At 46.4% G+C, this 18,510-nt stretch overlaps 1 protein-coding gene across 1 annotated transcript; it reads left to right on the forward strand.

Annotated features, from left to right (window-relative positions):
• Nucleotides 1-248: 248 nt before the first annotated feature.
• LOC149354317 (carboxypeptidase M-like) lies at nucleotides 249-16,397 on the forward strand. The gene is made up of 8 exons (XM_089577490.1): nucleotides 249-462; nucleotides 4,583-4,680; nucleotides 5,340-5,512; nucleotides 7,598-7,785; nucleotides 9,531-9,710; nucleotides 9,879-10,031; nucleotides 15,491-15,633; nucleotides 16,218-16,397. The coding sequence occupies exons 1-8, from the start codon at nucleotides 249-251 to the stop codon at nucleotides 16,341-16,343; spliced, it is 1,275 nt and encodes a 424-aa protein (XP_089433616.1). The 3' UTR covers nucleotides 16,344-16,397.
• Nucleotides 16,398-18,510: the final 2,113 nt, after the last annotated feature.

The raw sequence follows: 18,510 nt of genomic DNA on the forward strand, positions 1-18,510 counted from the left end.
TCACGCTAGCATGGCAAGAGAGTGTGTGGCTTAGGATTAAGCGCGACGTAATGACAATCCGTCGACGCCGTTGGTCCTCCTTCGAGGTGAACTGGCCGCCTCGCTCTTGAGTTGCATCCAATTATAGAAGTGTTCCCTTAACGTAGCACTATTGCAGCACAAGCTGGATGAATGATGCGCAATAGCGTGCCCCGCTTCACCAGCATTCCCTCTTTCTATGTGCAGGAGAAGCTAGAACGCCCGTCGCGATGGCGTCCCGCAGCCTGTTCGCGTCTGCTCTGCCCCTACTGCTCGCGTTCTGGCTGCGCGCAGTGGTCGTGCAGGCAGTTGCTTCCACGGGAGAGGGTGCCCCGGGGGAGCTCACCTACTACGATCACGACGAGATGACCGCCTTCCTGAAGAACGTCAGCGCCAACAACCCCAACTTTACTCGGCTCTACAGCATCGGGAAATCCGTGGAAGGTACGTGTGCATGAGAGGCACTACATCTTCGCTTAAATAGACAGTGAAGAGAAGTTCATTAGATTTTAGTTCTCAGCAAAAATCTGTTTTATGGCTTTTTAACGAAATAGCGTTCAAGGTCCCGTTGCCAGAAAATGCGGCGTCGGCGTTGTCGTCGCTGTAAGCGAAAAATCACGACCATGACACTGGCAGGTGGTGCACGGAGAAGAACCTAGCTACGAGATAGCTGTGCCTCCTAGGTCACGTGACCAAGTGGCGTCATCACAATCTGCCCACCGGATAGTGAGCGAGCTCCCTACCGTGGCAGTTAAATTGACGACTGGTCGCGATCTGGGGCCACACAAGGCCCACCGCTGGGAGCATCTGCCATTGCAGGGCAAGTGGTGCATGGAGGGGTATGATCTCTTTACTATTAAGGCGAAAGCCTTTAATGCCTCATGCTGTCGTTAGCAATCCGTGTCGGCAGCCGTGTCTCCGTCCGTGTCGGCAGCCGTGTTGACAGATGTGTCCGCGTATTGACGGGTGTCCACCGAGATATGAGAGACAGTTACTGCGTAATTTCCTTTCCTCAAATACAATTTTCAGTTTCTTCATGACGGCCCCTCTTTCTTCTTTCACTGCCACTTCCTCCCTTCCTCTACGGTGCGGTTAAGGTGTCCACCGAGATTACTGAGAATTACCGCGCCATTTCCTTTCCTGAAAAAGCGTTGCGTTCAAAGGGCCCGGCATCACGCCGAACGGATGGTGGCGTTCCGTGGACTCCCTGGCAGCGCTACAACACGCTGTCGCGTTCCACTCCTAAAGGCGAAGCTTAAGCGCCATTAATTAGCAGTCAATTAGTAATGAGTGATTAGTCTGTAATTAGTCATTAATTAGTAATTTGTCATTACTTCGTCATCAATTATGTGTGACGTCATCCCGTGGTGACGTTACCAGTGTCACATAGACAAAGTGGTGCGGAAAACGCTCTCGCCTCTACGCACTTTAGACAAAGTGCCCCCTGAATTTTTTTTTTAATCGGCTTATTCAAAAGATTTAGGAATTCGTCCATATAGTCGTTCCTAATTGTTTTGAATGAGCCCTGCTCCTTTTCCAAAGATGGTGCACGAAAGAGTGTATTAAAAGATTTTAATCAACTCGGAAAAGAGCTCACTTATACTCATTAGCTTCCTGCGGAAAGAAAGCTTCAGTTTTTAGATTTACGTAAACAATTCAAAGAAAGGCATATGTGTGCTGGGCGTATTGCTCTCGTGCAAAAAAAAAAAAAAGAGCTCTTGCCTTACGACTCGGCCCATTCAAAAATAGTAAAGAGAGGCATAGCAACGCTCTGCTTGGATTGAGCGCTTCGGAGATCGTGTGTCCATGAAATGCAAGCAAGTTTTGATCATCAGTTGCAGAGGCCGTTTGCAGCTGGTTTCCCTGAGTGGTGGCTGTGACTGAATCGCTTTTGAGGAAAATGAATGGCTATAGGCAGAAGTGGGCAAAAAACCGTTCGCGAAACATTGGAGGCTTATTTCATCAGAAAAGCAGGACAAGATTGTGTCAGTGACAAATCCATTATCTTTCGCACCTCCTGTGTAAAATTTGTGCGTGCGCATTTCTAAGCTACCTTGTACCTCTTGTACGGTGGCGTCTGCTCAAGTCAGAGAACATACGGGGTGTTTCAGTGAACAATTTCACAAATTTTCAAGAAAAAAGGGCTTTTTGGGGTAAAAATATGGCTTTTGAGGCATAGTATTACCAGTGTTGACGAACGCCGAAGTAGTAAGCTGGTTAACTAATTTTTAATATTAAAGATTTTAACTAGCACAGTTGGGCGCCTAGTTGCAAATAGAAATCTGTAGCAGGTCGTTAGTACTAGCCATATCAGTTTTCAGAATTTCGAGAACGCGATGACCCTCGCCGCTGTGGCTCGACAAAATTTGGTTGCATCGCACGAACATGCATGCGCTTTCGAAAGCGTGCAGGCAAAGTCGCCCCTCCAGTGCACGTAACTAGTCGAAAAAGCCAAATTTTCTCGAGCCGCAGCGCCAAGGGCAATCGCATTTTTGAAACTCTAAAAACCGATATGGCTATCACTAATGATCGGCTACAAATCTCTAATTGCAACCGAGTGCCTATCTGTGATAGTTAAAAATTTAGTCATTGAAAATTAGTTAACCAGCTTAAGCGATTCTCCGATTTTCTGCTGCCTGCCAAGACTGGTAATACCATTCTGCAAAATTCATATTTTTACCCCGAAAAGCCTATTTTCGAAAATTTTTAAAATGTTCGCTGAAACGCTTAAGTTGTGTGTTCTGCGCTAAATGAGTCGAATATAATGGCTGAAAACTCTCTTCTGGTCGAAGTTATATTAAAGAGGCCACGCCTCATCAAAAGACTGCGAGAGTTTGATCTAGGCGTTTTAAAAATTTGATCCTAAGCCAAATTGCTATGAAATATCCTTGAAGTGCGGCAGAGTTCTGATTTGCATCAGATAGGCTTGATTTGATTGATTCACAAAGCGACAAGCAAAAACGAGGTTCCAAAGTATTTACTGATATTGCGCCATTATCCTAAGTAAAGTGGTAACCTCGTGCACTCATTTCGTAGTCGGATTCATGGTCGTTACTTTTTATAATTTACAATATCCAGCGATGCTAACTTCACAAAACATGGCCTCAAATAGAAAGTTGTTTTATAGTTTAATGCAAAGTAATACGACACTTTATTCCTGATGTAAAAATACCATGTACTAAAGTTCTTTCAGGTAAAGTTTCAAAAAATCATCGATGGTGTTTGTTTCTAAATCAGTAAAAGTTTGCCATTTTCCAAAAAAATTAAATACCAGAAGATTTACACACTTAAATAGAAAAGCACTTCCCTTCTTGAAGCGCGAATTTCCCCTGACCGTAATATAAAGGAGCGGTATATATTGAGGAAGAATTTCAGCGTAAAGTCCTTACTCGTTCTTGTCCTACTATCGACCTGAAAAGTGCTACTCTTGGCAGGTATAACTTTTTGAGGGATGTTTCCGATGTTTTCGCTGAAAAGTTCCTAGATTCAATTTTTTTTTTGTTACTCCAGCTCACAGATAAGCTATCATATAATTGCGGAAAAATTATTCAGGTTCCACAATGTTGCCGCGATGTTTGTAGTGTTTGTTAGTTCATTCTTCAAAGCGGCCGGCACACCGCTTTATCGCTTTGTTTGTGATGCAAGACGCGCCTAGATTTATCTCGATTGATCGCATCCAGGCGTAGCCGATTCTACGTTGTGCTTAGTAACTTCCCACGCTTTAGCTCGAAAGTTCACTATCAGCTTTAAAAGGAGCATGGCCCAGAGCGGCCGACATTCTGTTCGCCGACCGCCCAGCACGCTTGTTGCTACGCCGCCGCCGAGTGATTCAGTTCTTTGCGGGCGCAAGTCGGCCTAAGTAAAGAGTTTCGTTTGGAAGCCATTCTCACTGTTTTCCTGTTCGCCGGACTGCAGTCACCACTACGTGATAATATCCTAGTTTTGGTTCTGAGGGTAAACAAACTTTCGATTTCGCGAAATAGCGAAAGCGACGTTTTCAGCCAATTTTGGTGTATGACATTTTGGCAAAAAACTACAGGTTTTTGCAAAACTAAGGATCATTCCTTTCTGTCGACACATTGGCCCACCACATATAAAAATTCCACTGAAAAACAAAAAATGGTCATATACTCTCGATCACCGTCCTTAACACACCCATAAATAGGAGTTAGCAGCCAAGATAGCTCTTTGTACTCGCAAGGTTTGAAAATCAAAGATGGCCAAATACACGCCCCAACGTCAGAAATAGGCCTTTAGAGGGACTATAGCTGCAAAGGGAGCGATTTCCGCGAGTTCGCTCGTTCGCACTCACATTTAGCAATGGGACGGATGCAAACAAGGAGAAAATAAAAATTTGCTCGAAATTCGGTGTCTAATACGACTAAGCATGCGGCCGCACCCAATGTGAGCATAGAATCAAAAGATATTCGTTGTTCTTACTCCGATTTTGCATGAGTACGCCGGGATCGAATGGAAAATTACCGTGAACGAGCAGAGTGCTTAACTTTCAGTATGACTTCAGCAGTTAGCTCGCCATGGCAACTCTACCCTCTCCGTGTCGCAGGACGTGACCTGTGGGTTCTCCTGGTCACCAAGGACCCGGACGAGGAGCCGCTGCTGAAGCCCAACGTAAAATACGTTGCCAACATACACGGTGACGAGGTAAGTCCTCTAGCAGATTCTCTTTCTGCTGTTGCGTCGCATTCCATTGCGGCGCTGTACTATCTTATTCAACTGAATCGTTCCCAGAGTAAGAATCGTCGAACGAAATGAAGCTATGACAACGTCGTCAGGTTGCATATCATTCTAACAACGTTGCAGAGATTTTTCTAGCAGTTCACGTAACTGATGCAAGATACTTTCATTATCACGGGTGCATGAAGGAAGAGTGACGTCAAACAGGTAGGAACTGGTGTCAGCCTTCAGCTTGATCTCTATTACTGTGCTGAAAGAGGATGAAAACTATGCTCCGGTTCTTTTTACCAAGCTGCGATGAGAACTACCTGCCAGGGTCAGTTGGTATGCGCTTTTGAACTTTAAAATTGACGTTTTTTTTTCACAGGTTTTTAAGCTATATAGCTTCGATAAATGTAAAACAATGCCGGTAGGGCCATGTGCGTCCGAGAAGAGCAGTCTGCTCGTGAAAACTTGTAAGAAGGCTCAAGCCCTCGAATCGCAGTCTCAACTGTACGAGCGTTTTTTGCTCTTCTAAGCGGCGAGACGGCGAGGTCAGAATTCAGGCCGTACACCTGCACCGAAGAAGTGAATTTCCAGACAGCCTCTCTGATGTTTCAACCACTGCGCACGCGTCTATTGCGCAGACGGTGGGCCGCCAGATGATGGTGTACCTGATCTCGCACCTGCTGAATCGCTACGAAGTCGACCCGTACGTGCGACACCTGTTGGACGACACGCGCATCCACATCATGCCCAGCATGAACCCCGACGGATTCGCGATGTCCAAGGAGGGCGTCTGCAACAGCTTCCAAGGACGGTACGCCCTCACAAAAATTTGTTTAAACAGTCTATCGACTGTCCATAGACTTCTGTCTATAAAGCCTCTAAGTACTCCATTGACAAATCCTAGGGAGCAGTCTATAAGCAATACAAATGCTATAGACAGTCGATAGATAATCTATAGATTTATGGCCGTGCACTTTTAGAAGACATTTGTCAATAGACAGTCCATAGACTGTATCGACAAAAAGAAATATCTATAGGAAGGCAATAGAGTTAAGAAGTCTATACACTGTCTATAGACCATTTTTATACGGGCGTGGCCCTGTTACCTAGAAAATCCAGCGTCGGCGTTGTCGGTGTTGTCAGCGAAAAATCACGAGAACGACTCTGGCAGGCGGTGCCCAGAGAGCAACCTAGGAGGCAGGTGGGCCACCTAGGTCACGTGACCTTGCGACGTCATCCCAACCTACCCACCGGAGAGTGAGCAAACTGCCCACCGTGGCAGGTGGCAGATAAACTTATGATTGAAATCTCGGGAAGAGCAATCTGGGTCGCACAAACCCCACCGCTAAGAGCCCCTGCCATGGCAGGGCAATGGCGCATCGCTTAACCGCTGCTCCACTGCGCCGGGAGAGGTATGAAGACTCCCAGGGATCTACGAATGTAAAGTAGAGAACGACCTTCTGCGTATATTTTCAAATAACCCATTGCGCTATCCCGACATGCCCTTAAGGCGGAACTAAGGTGTCTCCTCCATTTTTTACCCTAATCACGGAAAGCCCATAGGAGGCGTGTACTAGATTTCAGCTAAACTTTGGTAAGAGCTCGCCCATATGAAGCTCTGCCACCAGTGAACCGGCAGATAAGAGTGGGTAACCTTTGACCCCTGTATTCCAAGGTCGACACTCCTCCACGAGCGCCATGATAACAAAAACGGGTGAGTACTGAAGCAGCGCGAAGTTCGTGGCGAATGACAAAAAAAAAATGTCGGAACTTCGTAGCTCGGGAGGAAACCACTACGTCAGTGAGCACGCGATTGTACGAACACAATGGGCATGCGCCTTTTTTACGTTAACATGTGTTGGAAAACTTATTCGGCCCTTATCTCCATGCTCTTCCGCGGACAGAGCTATCCCTCCAATTACCCGACAGGCTGGTGTTGCGTCGTGGTGAAAACGGCTTTCATCGAAGGCTTACGCATTACCGGTGTTTTGCATGTCCGCGTCAATAAGTGAAGAGCGCCGCGTGGATAACGGTTTAATCAGGCAATAAGCGACCATGTAAAGGAACTGCCAAGCGGTGCGAACGGCCGATTGAGTCCGTGGAGAGGGAAAGACGAGAGTGAGTTATATGCCCGATGAGCAAACCGGTGCAGGTATGCGGTTTTCAACGAGAATGCAGCCGCACATTCGCGACTGCCTGGGAACAGCTCGGTGGATGGCAGCTGCCCTCCCGTTACGTAAGATCAAGACGCCAACCCGTGTCATACATGCTGTACCAGAATCTTGACCTGCAACATAACCCTCACATTCATCTCGTGCACTTATCTGCGTTTCTGACATACGTTTTCTTGAAGAAACGAAGCTTCTGCCTGTCATTCTCTCACCAAGTCACTTGCCTTGTGTTGTACTAAAACAGAAAACCGAAGGTTGCGGCTCCGGAGTCTCTAGACGGAAAATCGGAAACCTAGCTACGCTTGCTAGGCGTTAGTGAACTTCGTTTCAGTTCTTTGTGAGCAGCTACTCTAGGCGTTCTCTGGCGATGACACGAAGTTTTCAGGGTGATGGTAAAAATTGAACGGATAAGTTTTCCAGATGAATCGCAAGATACAAGAAAGTATATGGACTCGACAGAGCCTCACTGCGGTTACCATGCTTACTTAGCGCTCAGAAATCGCTCCATCCATAAAGGTTTTGCTACGTTCATTTAATCAGTGTGACTCACTGAGCAACAGTGACCGTTGAGGTATGCGGGCTCCTACATAAAATACGGCTTTACAGTGAGCTTGGAGCTTGATTCGAAGTTCGCATTGTCTTACAGCACCGCTTCACCGATGTCTCTACCAGCAAAAGTTCTCTCCCCTCTTAACCTTTAACACGGCGCGCTTACCGGGACGCAGGGAGAACGCCCGAGGCCTGGACCTGAACCGCAACTTCCCGAACCGCTACCTCACGCAGAAGGACGAGGAGCAGCCGGAGACCGAGGCAATGAGGCGATGGAGTCAGCAGATTCCCTTCGTGCTGGCTGCGACTCTCCATGGGGGCGTGGTGGTCGCCAGCTACCCTTACGACGAAGCCGCCGACATCGGTACGCACTCGGCGATGCATCGTTACACGGCTGCCTCTTTCAGGTTCTTGGAAGATGTCTGCATGACCAGCGCCTCTCACCGATGATTGGTTTATGGGGTTTAACGTCCTAAAGCGACTCAGGCTATGAGAGACGCCGGGCTCCGGAAATTTCGACCAACGTGTTCTTCTTTAGCGTGCACTGACATCGCACATTACACGGGCCTCTAGAATTTCGCCTCCATCAAAATTTCACCGCCGCGGCCGGGATTGAACCCGCGTCTTTCGGGTCAGCAGCCGAGTGCCATAACCACTGAGCCACCGCGGCGGCCCTATCCCCGATGAGTCGATGACATTGTTTAAAGTGGTGGGGGATGGACGTTCCAAGACGCTACAGTCGGATACAACTCAAGAACAAACCGGCTTTTCTCCGATAAACCAAACCCTTCCAGCCGATGGCGTCGGCCTATTCTCCTGAGGGTGTTACATTGCTTTGGTTTATGGGGTTTAACGTCCCAAAGCGACTCAGGCTATGAGCGATGCCGTAGAGAAGGGCTCCGGAAATTTCGACCACCTGGGCTTCTTCAACGTGCACTTACATCGCACAGCACACGGGCATCTAGAATTTCGCCTTCAGCGAAATTCAGCCAGCGCGGCCGGGATCGAACCCGCGTCTTTCGGGCCAGCAGCCGAGCGTCGTAACCACTGAGCCACCGAGGCGAGCTTGAGCCTGTTAGCGTGACAATGCATACAGTGCAGGGAGGGGACTATCCCCGACAATGGAGGGAGAGGGCTATCGCCTTTCATCTGCCACTCCCTGCATTATCAAGAGAGAAGGCTCAAGAGAATCGGCCGCCGCCATTGGCTGGAAAGGGGATGCTTTGAGCGGGAAAAGCCGCTTCGTTCTTGAGTTCTATCCGGCTATAACAGGTGACAAAGTAGAGAGAGAAAAGTCACCCTTTCCTTTATGTGCGCTAGTACTACGTCCGTACCTAGCTAAATAGCCGTTATGTGTCGTGGTGAAGACTCGTGGTGTCCTCGTGAAGTTGGAGAAACCCGTTTTGCGGCAGATGCAGCCACGTGGGAAGGACGAAACCCGTGCACGCCAGCTGCAATCAAGTAGAAGGGACGGCAGCGTGCCTACTACAGCCTAGTGAAAAGAAGGCCAACTGGTTTCGTGGCAGCTGCAGCAAAGTGCAAAGGCAGGAACCGCGCTGCGCTAGCTGCCGTTTACATCGCCTGTAAAACTGTAATAGGTAACCTATCTCAAGGAACCATACATCATGTGCTAGCGGAACTACGTAGCATTTTTTTAAATAAGTAAATCGATGCTTAATTTTTCTCTAGCTTACACGGAAGGCCCGAGCAGATTTTCGCGCCGGAAAAGATTTAGAACCTTGGAGAAGCATATTATTTTGAGGTTTAACTAGCGGTTAGACTTCTTGATGCTGAAGACAAAGAAAACAAGAGGTGCAGACGCGGATGCTCAGCTGAACGAGTTAGGCGCCTAAAGTAAATTTTCTTTCTTCTTGACCTTTGTCAATGTTGTCCCTTCGTCTCTTTAAGTGCATAACTTCCCCTGAAGTATAATGTGTTGTAGGGGAGGGGGGGGGGGGGGGGGGTTGGAAGGGCGGAAGAGATTGTCCAGTGTCTTCACGACTGCCCGCCAATGCACGATTATATGAATTCTGCCTTGCTTTATCCGTGCAAGGAGAGTTATCTTTTAGCAAGCGCGCACGACACTATTTTTTTTCGACTTCCTCTCAGAGTTCACACACTTAGAACGCAAGCCTTCGGTGACGCCGGACGACGACGTCTTCAGACACCTCGCCAGCGTGTACGCGTCCAATCACGCCAACATGCACCTGGGGAATGCCTGTCCTTCAGAAGGGATGCCGTCCTTTCCCAACGGCACTACTAATGGGGCAGCCTGGTACGACTACTCAGGTACGTCCCACTCAGTAGTTTCTTATATCTCCAGAACGTCGCCTGTTGCGTTTCGCACTGATCTGGCGATTCCAAGGATTTGAGGGAAACGACTCTGACGGTGAAACGTGCTCCGCCTTCACCGGGTTGACTGCGTCTTTGTCTCGGGACATCCTTGCACACATGCAGGCAGCATGTCAGACTACAACTACGTGTGGGAAGGATGCATGGACGTGACACTGGAGATCTCCTGCTGCAAGTTCCCGCCTCGCCAAGAGCTCGCCCGCTTGTGGGAGGAAAATAAGCAGGCACTCCTCGCTTACTTGGGCGAAGTCCACAAAGGCAAGTGCTTCTCTCGTTCCCGTCCGCAGAGTGTGGACACCCCCCGCTGACGCAGTGGGCACGGACTTGTGTTATTGTCTATTGGGCGATAACGCGAGCTGTCGGAATGTGAAACACCGTTGCCGCACCTTACACATTTCATTCCTCTCAAGGTGAACATCGCCTAGTGTAGTTCGCGTGTTCCGAAAATCCAAGATGGTTTCCGACACCAAAACACTCTAATCTCTGCTATGAAAATATAGGTTTCGACTATCTAATGGTTCATAACGAATCTCTGCAAGAGCAGCACGAAAAATGAGACATATAAAGAAAACAGTGAACAGTGCCTGTCTGTTCCGAGTGTTTTCGCAGCGTTTACTTACGCGAAGTGTTTTCTTCTCAGTCCCTTTATTTTTCGCTGGTTTTCATAAATGCATCGACTTCGGCTGAATAAGTTTAACCCGCCTTTCACTCGTAGGTGAGCTCCAGAAAAGTCAACCGAACTTGCAGTGAACAAATTTTCCACATGATCGACGTACAATTTTCTTGCAGCTGGAGGCTTTGCACTCTTAGTTTTTGTTTGTTTGTTTTTTTTTCCCCGCGTGACTTCTGTGGGAAGCTGCCGGCACAAATGTTTCGATCAAAGCTAAGTGGCTTTTCGCAAACGCAGTCAATGCCGAATCGTTGTCGACAGAAAGTTGTTAGCAGAGGTGCCACGCCTTTCGGTGGGTCGAAATTGTTATGACGTGAGAGTGCGCGGATTGGAAGTAATGAGGTCATGGATGGATGGATGGATGGATGGATAGGAGCGCCCCCTTTGAAACGGGGTGGTGGCAATTGCCACCATGCTCAGCTTTTCTTTATTTATTATTTTTTTTGTTTACTGTGTTGGCAATTCTCATTAAGATTCTCCATCAACTTTTCCTACGGTTTCCTTCTATTCTAACCTTATGCCACATCTCTGCTTTTCAGCCACCAATCCTCCAATCGCTTTTTGCTGACTTCCACTGCAGATTTATTTACATGACCATTGTTATCTTTAAACCCTAGGGCCTCAGAAAGAGTGACTGTGCCTGCATCGACATCCGGATGGATACCATCACATTTGATTATGAGGTGTTCAATTGTTTCCACAGATCTACCACACACTGCACATGTGTCATCTTCTTCGTTAAATTTCTTTTTGTAGCTGCGCGTTCTAAGACAACCTGATCTAGCTTCAAAAAGTAGGGCACTGCCTCTTGAGTTATCATAGAAAAATTCTTTCCTGATCTGCCTTTTCCAGAATCGATATAGTTCTACACTATGTTTCTTTTCCATTGAATTCATCCAATTTTTAACTTCCGCGTTTTTAACCTGTCGTTTAATGCTCTTTCTTTCTCCGTCCTCATGACCGGCATACTTACTCGTTAGTTTTCTAGTTCTTTTCCGCCACTGTGAGTCAACGTTCTTTCTGTATAAATATTTAAATACCTTAGCTGCCCATCTGTTATCGTCCAATTTCCTCAGGCGTTCTTCATATAGTATTTTACTCTTAGCTTCCCGTGCCTCGAACGATGCCCAGCCCATATCCCCTTGTACTGCCTCGTTTGTGGTTTTGCCGTGGGCACCTAGTGCTAATCTTCCAACAGCTCTCTGATTTACGTCTAATCTCGACTGAACTTCTGCCCTTAAGCACAGAACCGCATTGCCGAAAGTAAGTCCCGGCACCATTATTCCTTTCCAAATACCTCTTAGTACTTCATATTTGTTGTACCCCCATAATGCCCTATGTTTCATTATCCCGGCGTCTCTTCGTCCTTTTGCCCTAAGAGCCTGTTCATGCTTTTCCGTGTATATCTGCCCTTCGTTTAGCCATATCCCGAGGTATTTGTATTCGGCCACTTTGGGTATTTCGTGGCCTTGTATTGTAAGCACCTGATCAGTTGTGTCGTTAAAAATCATCACACCTGATTTAGTTGCGCTAAAACTGAATCCTAGAGCGTCTCCTTCATCTCCACAGCAATTAACCAAAGTTTGTAAATCTTCCTGGCTATCTGCTAACAGTACAATATCGTCCGCATACATTAAACCCGGGAGTCGCTGCTCAACTACATTTCCGCCTAATCTGTACGATAGATTATAACCCAGATTACTTTCTTCTAGCCTTCTTTCCATATTTATCACGTAAAGCATGAACAGCAGCGGTGATAGAGGGCAACCTTGCCTTAATCCTTTGTGCACCCCTACAGTTGTGGTACTTTTTTTCCCTTCCCATGTAATTTCAACTTCATTATCTCGGTAGATTTCCTGTAGAAAATCAATTACCTCATCACGAATACCTAAATCTTTCAATATGCTCCACAGGAGTTCCCTGTTCACGTTATCGTATGCACCGCTTATGTCTAGAAAGGCTATAAACAGAGGTCTATTTTCCGCCTTAGCTATTTCTATGCATTGGGTAAGCACGAACAGGCTATCATCTAACCGCCTACCCCTTCTGAACCCATTCTGAAGTTCTCCGAGTATCCTATTCCCTTCTACCCATGACTGCATTTTTAATTTCACCGCCTGCATTGCCAGCCTGTACATAACAGATGTTATCGTAATCGGACGGAAGGATTTTATGTTCATCTTATCTCCTTTCCCTTTATAAATCAAGTTCATTTTACTCTGTCTCCAGCTGTGCGGAATTTGCTGATTTGTTATGACTGCCTCCAATGCTTTTATCAGCGCGGCCTTGCTTCTTGGGCCAAGTTCATTAATCAGCTTAATTGGAATTTCGTCTATCCCTGCGGATGTGGTTTTAGGAATATTCGCTTCCGCCTTTTCCCAGTTAAGACTAGTCAGTTCTAAGCTGTTCTCTTTTGTGCTGTCCTGTGTTGCCGCCTCACTTGGGGAGATTACCCCATTGGCGTCGCTAAAAGACGCAGCTATAAATGACGTAATGTAGTCCACAGCGTCGTCTCCCTCCAAACATTTTCCCTCAGCATCTATAATCTGTTCCTGCTTTCTTTGATTTGTTTTTCCCAACCAGCTTATATGGTTCCAGAATTTTCTTGGCCCCCCTTTATTTGCCTCGCGAACTTCAGCCAGCCATTTATCAGAGGACTGCTTTATTTTAGCCTGGACTAGGACCTGAACTTGCTGTTTCTTTTGTCGATAAGATTCCCATTTTTTTCCTATTTCCTCTACAGATAACTGCGCCCTCTTTGCTTCTCTGTGTTCCCTTGAAGCCACCCGTCGTTGTTCGATGGCCTCCTTAATTTCCATATTCCACCAGCTTCGTGGCTTCCTCTTTCCTCTCCAGCGGTTAACTCCTTTCACTTGTTTCATTTTTGTAGCGATGAGCAGTTCCAACTGATTATAATCCCAATTTTCCATGTGGCGTTTCTCAATTATTTCTTCTATATCGGCTGATATTAGCGCTATTTGTTCATCATTTAATTTTGCGTTGTCTTTTGGACTTCGTTGCATTTCTCTTTTGACTAGGGCTCCCAACTGTAGACTAATACGTTTATGATCACTTCCTAGGCTGTCCTTCCCCTCTTCGTCTATTTCCATTATTGCGAGCTTGCTATAGATGCCCTGCGACATTAGACAGTAGTCAATGGTTGTTTGCCTGTTACGGGATTCCCACGTGATTTGTCCCTCACATTTAGTTTCTCTATTGACAATAACTAAGTTGTGCCGCTCACACAAGTCTAGCATTAACTTCCCGTTACAATCTGTGTATCCATCCAGATCCTCGATGTGGCCGTTCATGTCTCCAAGCAAAATAATATCGACACCGTCTCCAATCTGCTTTATATCGTCATTGAGGCACTTAACTAGATCCTTGTTTTCTTGCCTGCATTTGTCCCCGGTCCCTAAATAAACTACCCCTAGCCATGTCCTTTTGCCAGCAATTGTACCTGATACCCAGACATGTTCTTTGCAAGTTGATTTTATTCTTTGCCAATTTGTTCCTTGATGTATCAGCATACCTACTCCTCCTCCCTTCTTCTCCGTTGTTGTTCTGTTGCACCCTTCCCAGACATAGAGGTCACCCACGGATGCCTGACGCCCCCTTTTGGAGCACACGAGAACTAATAAAACAGTTGTCGTCCGCTCCGAAAGGGGACGTATGGCGTCCGTGGGTGACCTCGTTACAAACCTCATTACTGCGAACAGAGCCATGGATACCACCGAACTCTTCGAAGCAGAAAGAGAGTCGTGCTAAAGAAGCAGTCAAAGTCGGCAGTCAAAGTGTGTAGTTGTAATGTGTAGTCAAAGTGTGCATCCAAATAAAGCACTAGTACAGCACAAACAGTCTCGCAGTCAATGCCAAACAATGCGCCAGGAAACGCTTTCGCCTGCAGCACTTTCGAGAGCCAAAGTGCCCCCTGAATTTTTTTTATAAGCTGTCCGTTTATTTCGCGTACTTTCGGTCTTCTCTTAGCGGTCACTCAGATATACCCGCGGCTTTCAAGCGTATGTGGAAAACGACCCGGTCGGTCGTTGATTGGCTGGCGTCAAGACCTCAGCCTTGGCTGCCATTGACTAAGATGTGCAGCCACTGGTGACGTCCGGTCGTCGCCACCCAATGGCCGGGTCGTTTGCCACGTACGCTGAAAGCCACGGGTATATCTGAGTGACGACTGACAGAATCATCAGTTATGAATAATCATTTCAACTTCATTTTGCAGATACATTTAAGTCATGAACAAGAGTCATCGATGTTCCATAAAACAAAGTGTTATAATCGGTGCCTACTGCCAGTTCTCAGGCACGTGGCCACAACTTGTAGTGAAAACGAATAACCTTGAGATGAGATCTAAGACAGCACAGCCAGTGACATAAAGAAAAAAAAAGATAGCTGTAGACAAGAGATTTAAAATGAACGACATGAGTTAGAGAAGTGCTACTTTATCATATCCTAAGCGGAAGGACCAGACTTCGGCAAAAGTTGCCGTGACTAGAACAGATAAACTCCTGGTTTGAAAGAGTCTAACACCCATAAGCCATATTTCGTAGTTTAAAGCGGAGTGTATCTGATTTTGTTTGTGTATTCCGTTCTTAGTGACAGCCCTATTCTGCCTTGCTTGGAGATCAAAGTGGCCAGGTCTAGAATGGTCCGTAGATATATTTCAGCCACGTTAAAATGTCTGTCGAGCAGTATTGCTGGAGAGTTTAGCCAGTTATATCAATATTAGGCATTGCGGTCGTCAGTGTATACATAATGTCATTACTCCCTTGGCGAGTGCAACGTGTGAAGAAAAAAGTCAAGCAAGGTGGTGAGGTTAAGGAATTCGGATGGGTATAGTGTGCACAGATTCCGCAGTGTCATTATAATGAAAGGAGACGACAACAGCATTTGCCTCCATGTGAGCTTACCTCGACTGTTGATAAGAACTGTCATAATGAGCAAGCAAAAGCCTGTACAATGACAAAGTACCCACATCCCCTCTCCCCCACCTAATCTGCCTGCTGTTCTACAAAACTCAACCCTCTCTCCGCAGGCGTGCGTGGTATCGTGAAAGACGAAAACAGCAATCCCGTGGCTAAAGCGTCCCTGAAGGTCTACAACCGCAGAGCCAGTTTTAAGACTTCGTCCAGGGGAGAGTACTGGAGGATCCTCATGCCGGGCACGTACACGTTGAAGGTAATTGATTGATTGATTGATTGATTGATTGATTGATTGATTGATTGATTGATTGATTGATTGATTGATTGATTGATTGATTGATTGATTGATTGATTGATTGATTGATTGATTGATTGAAATTATTTTTAAAGAACATCCCCCATGCTCCTTGGTGTCGGTGTCTGTTAGCTTTCGTCATGTACCGAACACGCACTCAGTCCTCATTAATTATCTGTATAATTAAAACAGCAAAAGACAAAGCAATCACAGGCGAGTCGTAAGGAGCGAGATGACTACACAACAGTGCGTTTGCCTTTCCTTGGCTGGTGATCGGACGCGCTATTCACGTTGCACTGGGTCATGGATGTGCACTATAGGCTGAGGCCGTTGTTGGCGCGCCATTTTACACTGTGTTAGAAGCGCAGAGAGAGAAACCGACCTTCGTCAGCCCACAGCTTAAAACGACACGTGGTTGAGGCCACGTGCTACCAAACTATATCTGCACGAAATAAGCCTAAGCTCTATCATTCCAGTACGGAAGCCTGATACAGATCATCACCCATTTGCATCGTCAACACCATGTTTGGTCGAATTTTATGCAGGTTTCTGCACAGGGGTTCAACGAGGCCGACGTGGACTTCAGCGTGCCAGAAGGGCGATTCACCGTTCTCAACGTGACACTCAAGTCAAAGCGCGAAGAATTTAAGTCGGAGGAGCTGTTGCGCTGAGCCGGATCTCGGGGAAAAACAACGTAGACAACCACACGTCGGGTGTGACGGCAAGATGGCGGACACTGTGACGCTATTTTTGGGTGTGTTTCGATGCACCTCAGCGGCATTTACAAAGCAGAAAAAAACAATCGTTCGCAACGAAACGGTGCTCATGTTAGTTCGTCATGATGAAATGTTGAGTCATTTTGTTTCGCGTCTAATATATGTAAAGGGAAACCAAGGACAAATTAATAGTGACAAAGAGCATTCAGTGAAAGTGGAGTTTTTATAAAATAAAAAACGTCAATAATACCAAAACAGGTATCGCCATCATCGGCCTTCTTCGAAAGCAAACTGCGGTGAGTTCATCACAGGTTTTCGTGCGCGGATCCTTTCGGCGTGCTAGCCCTTACAACAAAGTTTTAGACAGTCTATAGAGAGTCTATACACTTCTGTCTATAAAGTCTATTGACTGTCTATAGAGAAATCCTAGAGAACAGTCTATAGGCAATGCAAATGCCATAGACAATCTATGGATTTATGGCCATACACTTTTAGTAGAATTTTGTCAATAGACAATCTATAGACTATAAATAGACAAAAATCAATATCTATAGCAGGTCAATAGAGTCAATAAGAAGTCTATAGGCTGTCCATAGACCATTTTTATAAGGGAGGTAGCTAGGCCACACCGCCGTTCACTTCCAAATGGTGATCACAGAGTTCTTTGCGGTCGTGACGTCACGAGTTTAAATCTAGAGGCGTAAAATGCTTTAAATGCAATTATCTCCGCTATAAACGCGTCTCTTGCCACCCAAAAAACTGCGCACAGCCAGAAAGAGTCCTAGAAGCTATTTTTACTCTCAACAAACATTGCATGGAGGTATTCTAATTATAGGCTCCGAATTTAAAGGAGCGAAAATCCTTCGCTGGGGCCCGTGCGCTTCATTTTGTGTTGTTCAGAAATTGGTGCCTTTAAAAAATGGCTACACTGCAGCTCTCAGTAGGACACCGTTTTCTGTGTGCAGGCTGAGCAACATCGCTTTGAATTCGCCCACGTAATACATGACGTTGAGCAGCTTCTCCTGGGGCAACCTCAAACGGCGTAGAATCGCACCACCTTTCCACACCGGCATAAGCTCTCTTCACATGGCTCTTCACGTCGGCTCAGTTATTGCCCGACTAACGAACGGTACTTTCGCCATAAAATGACGCTGTAAGATTGGCTTTATCTGAGGGCGCACATGGATCGATTGCGTGAACCTTTAAAGGACGCAAGTAAGCGCTGCCAGTAAGCTAGCACAGATAGGATACGCAGTCATGAGGCAACGCAAACGATAAATACACCATAGGGAAAGGATGAACCCTCAGTGCTTTTGGTTAAGCAACACCGTCGAGAGGAGAAAGAGGACACGTGTGGCGTTCGAGTTACGTATTGAGATGGCGCCGTACATTTCACATTCTATGTCAAGTGCATCTAGCGGCGGGTTTGCTTCACGTTGCCTGTGTCTATCTGTATGCCTTACAAATAAAAGATAACCTGGTGCTCGATGTTGGCTCTGACTCCTCCAGATTCTTCCTTCGGAAAGGTTCTTGTAACTGCCACTGTCTTGCACGGACTGTTCTCCCTTTTATGTCGTACAACCAGCAGTACAGTTCCTTGCTGAATGTCCTTTTTGTCGACAAAAGTTAAGTTTATTGCTAGGTTGCTTGAATTCTGCGGATTTCCATCGATGAGCTGGCGATGAGCTGTACAGTAAACCTTACCCTCTCTCTCAAAATTCTGCACGCTTCTAAGTGCTACTCTCTGCTCTGACGCATCAGACATCGTGTCTCTCAAAACTTCGCTACAGAAAGAGTGAGATACAATCTACTGATGGCGTCGTGCGTCTGTCACAAAAGTCGCTGACTGGTCGTGAAGGGTATGACGTCCCACTGTCACGTAAATGCGGCGCGAAAAGTATAAACAGAAAAACAAGAAGGGATATGGCAGTACCGGTAAAGAGCGAAACAAGCAGGTTGGAACAGGTTCTCCTCGGACTCACTCGCGCGCGATTCTGTGCGTGCAAATAAAGGTACGATGAGAATAGCAACATTTGCATGCGGTGAAAGAAGACGCTGACAAATAAACATGTAGCACCAATGTTGCTTCTAATGCAAGCGTCCACATGTTCTTTTTTTACGA

The sequence above is a fragment of the Amblyomma mixtum genome, chromosome 3, assembly GCF_055824585.1.
Source record: "Amblyomma mixtum isolate Tamu chromosome 3, ASM5582458v1, whole genome shotgun sequence".
NCBI classification, from domain to species: Eukaryota; Metazoa; Arthropoda; class Arachnida; order Ixodida; family Ixodidae; genus Amblyomma; species Amblyomma mixtum.